A 4,912-nucleotide genomic window follows, 5' to 3' on the forward strand; every position below is an offset into this window, starting at 1 on the left:
TTTCTTTCTTCCAAACAGTCACTCAAAAGTAGTTAACTTTTCCAAGCATTAGTGGACTCAACTTTTGAAACACTTACATGTACTCCCTCTGTTCCTAAATATAAGTCTTTTTAAAGTTTTCATTAGGGAACTACATACGGCTGTATATAGACACACTTTAGAGCGTAGATTTACTCATTTTGTTTCGTATGTAGTCTTCTAATGGAATCTCTAAAAAGACTTATATTTAGGAACGGAGGGAGTAGAATGCAAGTCGGTGGAAACATTAGTGTGCTCATAACTTTTTTATAGATCAAACCGGGGATCGATGATAAATGGATTGCACAGTTTTGTCAAATTATTCATTCGAACTCCTGATAAATTGTCAAGTTGCACTGTTGTACATCCTGATATATTCTTTAGCGTTAGATGTAAGAAGCAGTTACTGCTATAAACTACGATGGCAAAGAACTTGTACTGCTCTGAGCCAAGTCATCTGCCCAGTCTGTCTATCTCACGTGCCAATCATGCCATCAGCTAGCTATATGGTAGAAACTGGGGGGAGGCTCGAAGTCTCGAACTAACAGGGAGAACCCTTTTTTCTTAAACAAACTACAAAGTGGCCACGACGCAACTGAGATTACCATTTTCCTTCCAACGTAGGAGACCCTGTTCATAAGGGCTGAGTGCACTTTACTCCGTTGAATTTTCATGTAGTACATGACACTGATGAACCAAAAACTACACAGAAAATCCAGAAAACCTAGTCGCCGTGCTATAAAAAGAGCTACACAGGCTCGCAGTTAACAGGGAGCTTGACCGTCGGACTCTTATGTTGCGGATCTGACACCTTCTTCAATACTTCAAACTTGAGCCTCTTGTCATTGTCAGCATCAATGGAGACTGAAGAGCCTTCACCGATTTGTCCGCTGAGCAGCATCTCAGAGAGATCAGTCATCACATTCTTGAGCAACCACCTCTTTACAGGCCTTGCGCCATACATCTGGGGGACAAATTAAGCATGGATTGGTTACAAAAATATAAACATCGTTACCTTAAACGTGAGCCTAATGATGCCTCAGGTTTGAAAGGAAGCTGCACTTACTGGGTTGTATGATTCCGACAAAACCACGTCCAGTGCGGCATCGCTCGTAGATAGAGAGATGCCCTTGCAAGCTACGCTGGCGACAATGCTCTTCATCTGAATTTTCACAATCTCCTTCAGTTTCTCACGCGAAAGCGGCTCAAATATAACAATCTCACTCATTCTGTTGCGAAGTTCAGGTTTGAAGTGTTTCTGGACCTGCAAGAACAAATGTACACGACATTCAGCATGCGTCTACTGGAGACTTCACAACAACAGTCTCTTGTATACACAAACCTGATGCATCACAAGATCCCGTGCAGCCTCCATTGTGATTTTTCCAGCCATTCCTGCTGTTAGGTGCTCCGCTCCTAGATTTGAGGTCATAATGATGATGGTGTTCTTGAAATGTACGGTCCGGCCTTTCCCATCTGTCAACACACCATCATCCAGAAGTTGAATAAAAAGGTTCAACACCGATGGATCTGCCTTCTCCACCTCATCAAAAAGGACAACACTGTATGGACGTCTCCTGATCTTCTCCGTCAATTGCCCACCGTCTTCATGGCCTTCATAGCTTTAAGAAGGAACAAATAAAGCAATTATGGTCAGCCAAATTAAAGTATGATATGAGAAAGTAATGCATGTTCAAAAAGATATACAAAATAAACCTTGGAGGTGCTCCGATGAGACGCAGCACGGATCCCCTGTCAACATATTCAGACATGTCAAAGCGAACTAACATCTTCTCGCTGTCAAATAGCTGCACAGCAAGAGCTTTTGCAATCTCTGTCTTTCCAACACCAGTTGAGCCTAAGAAGAGAAAAGAGCCTATGGGTTGGCCAGGCTGATCAAAGCCAGCTCTGGAACGTAACACTGCTTGTGCAACCAGATTTACAGCTTCATCCTGGCCAACAACTCGCTCCCGCAGTCTGCTCGCTAGGTGGATTAGTCTTTCCTTCTCCTCTTGGTCAAGCGCAGTGACAGGAATTCCAGTCCATTCGCTCACAACCTTCAAATAACATTGTTAAAATTTGCATAACAAGCATATCTTGTAGATCGAAACAGTACAAAACTGTCATTAGGAAAAGAATGCCTACTTGAGCGACATGATTAGGGCAAACAATTGCCTCCTTCACTGCATTTTTAGAGCTACACTGCACAGTGTTACCATTCTCTTCTTGGTCGCCAACTCCAATCATTGTTTTGGCTGCCGTGGCACAAGCCTCATCAATCAGGTCAATAGCCTTATCAGGAAATTGACGACCTACAGTATAGACACCAATAAAATCCGTCAATTAACTCCAACATATATACATTCTTGCCGATCATGGGAGCAACTCGGCAGAAAGAAAGCACCTGCTCCATTAATGGATGCATCTGACACAATCATGAATTTGTTCAATACCATAAACATGATTTGCATACATTAATTAAATCAAATTAAACTGAATGCATGGGCTGCAACATGGGTGCTCCACAGTCTCATGCAATAATTCTGCCCTTCAATTGCACAGCAGAACAATTGAGCAGATAGTTTAATTAGCATGTGGGCTAGTGGACCCTAACAAGAATGGACATCTGACCATATAACCAATTAAAGATCATATATAACCCTCTTTCTTCCCTTGATGTTCCATTAGACTTCCTAATAAACTAGATGAGTCCACGCATCTACTTATCACCTCTGGAAACAAAAGGAACAAAATTAATTCCTCACCGGTGATGTAGCGGCCAGCGAGTTGCACGGCAGCAACAAGAGCGGCATCTTGGATTTCTAGGCCATGGTGCTGTTCATACTGCTGCTTGAGCGCCCGCAGCATGGCAATGGTGGCCTGCGCGCTTGGCTCCTCGACGTGCACCTTCTGGAACCGCCGCTCAAGTGCAGAATCCTTCTCAATGTACTTACGGTAATCATCAAAAGTCGTTGCACCCACACAGCGGATGCGACCACGGGCCAACGCCGGCTTCAGCATATTGGCAGCATCCTGGCAGCCCCCCCTCACTGCACCGGCACCAAGAAGCATGTGCATCTCGTCGATGAATAGAACTATCTTGCCACCTGAATCCTCCGCCTGCTTTATCACGCCTTTCAAGCGTTCCTCAAACATGCCACGGAACATGGTCCCGGCCACCATCGCCCCGAGATCAACATCCACAACGCGAGCCCCGACAAGTGCTGCAGGGACCTTCCCGGCAGCGATGCGCTGTGCAAGGCCCTCGGCGATGGCTGTCTTGCCTACTCCCGCAGCACCGACCAACGCGGCACAGTTCTTGGTCTTGCGGCAGAGGATGGAGATGACACGATCTATTTCTCTGTCGCGGCCGACCACCGGGCTGACTGCCTGTTTGCTGCCGGTCATGTCACGGCCGTAGCTGCGCAGGCACACAATGCGCTCATAGTACCGCCATGCTGCCCAGCATAAACCGATGGCTGCTCCAGCACAGAGAACGTTCTCCACCTCCCGATACAACCTAGAGGCATGTGACAGGAACCGATCCAAGACAGCACTTGTCGGAGCTTCTCCATCAGAAGCCATAATACTCCAGCTCCCGAGCAGGGGATCGTAGGTTGAAGTCCGTTCCATAAAACGATGGTGATGAAAAGCCGTAACCTGAACAAGGAAAATACACTGCAATAATTCAACGTATGTATAAATATATATAGAGAAGAATTCATGTTGCAGAAGTATCGGACTTCAAATTGTATTACATGACGGAGTTGTAACAAATTTCTTATTCCGTTTTGCTTTGGAAACCGAGTTTTCATCAAAATTTGTTTTTTTAGGGAGTGATCAAAATTAGCAGGACTCCAAGATTATCCGAGGCGAACAATTAACTTGACACAAATATCCACTTTCCCCTTAATTTTTTGGGAAACTTTTTGCTTCCACCGGCTGATACATGCAAGGAATCCGTCGCATGCTCTAGTCTGATCAAACGAAATTGTACAGTACAAGCTCAATCATTTTTTTATGAAACCATCTAGCACAACTGATCCCACATGTCTCAGTCATCCTTATCCTCATCTAGTCAGTCCCACTGCATGGCTCGATCCCATTCCCCAATCAGCCATGGCTCTCTCTCCCCCTCTCTCTCAACTCCCAGTCTCCCGCAGCAGCTGGGTTCCGTACCATGAGACGAGGAGTTCTTCCCGATGCAATGGCGTCCGCTGCTTCCTCATCTCCTGCTGTGACCCGCGCCTCCTCGTCGCTCCTCCCCCATGCTAAGGCGTCGGTGGAAGGAGTTCGAATGTACCTTCAGGTTGGATTTTTGGATCCTGTCTCCTACCTTTCCATTTTCATCTATTCCTTTTCAGTTTTCTGCAACGTGGTCAATGTTTCTGCAACGCAACCATTGTTTCAGGAGTTTTGGATCCCGTCTCCTACCTCTCCCTCTCCATTTATCCCTCTTCAGTTTCTCACAACGCGGTCGTTGTTTCTGCAACGCAACCGTTGTTTCAGGAGTTGCATAAATTATTTTTGCAACGCGATCGTTGTTTCAGGAATTATTTTTGCAACATGGTCGTTGCTTCTGCAACGCAACTGTTGTTTCTGCAACTCGACCTTTGTTTCAGGAATTATTGGATGCGGGAGACGATCGAGCCGTGTAGATCGGACGACTGTACACGTACATCGGATGGTCCTCGAGATGACAGATGTTTACTAAACATCCGCCGGTGGACGCGTAGCAGCCCCCTAATTCTTTACCTAATAATAAAGAGGCTATCGCTTCCGTCGGAAAACCCACCGAGGTGATTTTACAAAAAAGCCCTTACTGTTTATGACATTAAACTCGTAGTATATATTAAATATTTTTTTAAATACTTATACCTTTTAAACCGTAACT

At 45.3% G+C, this 4,912-nt stretch overlaps 1 protein-coding gene across 1 annotated transcript; it reads right to left on the reverse strand.

Moving 5' to 3' along the window:
- Window positions 1-653: 653 nt before the first annotated feature.
- LOC123411017 (chaperone protein ClpB1-like) lies at window positions 654-3,635 on the reverse strand. Its single transcript, XM_045103931.1, has 6 exons — window positions 2,784-3,635; window positions 2,164-2,330; window positions 1,735-2,075; window positions 1,361-1,640; window positions 1,085-1,282; window positions 654-982 (listed from the first exon to the last, which is right to left on the reverse strand). The coding sequence occupies exons 1-6, from the start codon at window positions 3,601-3,603 to the stop codon at window positions 767-769; spliced, it is 2,022 nt and encodes a 673-aa protein (XP_044959866.1). The 5' UTR covers window positions 3,604-3,635; the 3' UTR covers window positions 654-766.
- Between the last annotated feature and the right edge of the window lie 1,277 nt (window positions 3,636-4,912).

The sequence above is a fragment of the Hordeum vulgare genome, chromosome 7H (genome assembly GCF_904849725.1).
Source record: "Hordeum vulgare subsp. vulgare chromosome 7H, MorexV3_pseudomolecules_assembly, whole genome shotgun sequence".
NCBI classification, from domain to species: domain Eukaryota; kingdom Viridiplantae; phylum Streptophyta; class Magnoliopsida; order Poales; family Poaceae; genus Hordeum; species Hordeum vulgare.

What these genes read in the sequence shown, in the direction of transcription:
- LOC123411017 (XM_045103931.1), bottom strand. Translation starts at nt 3,603, where the DNA reads ATGGCTTCTGATGGAGAAGCTCCGACAAGTGCTGTCTTGGATCGGTTC. An exon ending in CGCTGGCCGCTACATCACCG is followed by an intron (nt 2,331 to 2,783) that starts GTGAGGAATTAA and finishes TCTATACTGTAG; the next exon opens with GTCGTCAATTTCCTGATAAG. An exon ending in GCCCTAATCATGTCGCTCAA is followed by an intron (nt 2,076 to 2,163) that starts GTAGGCATTCTT and finishes TGTTATTTGAAG; the next exon opens with GTTGTGAGCGAATGGACTGG.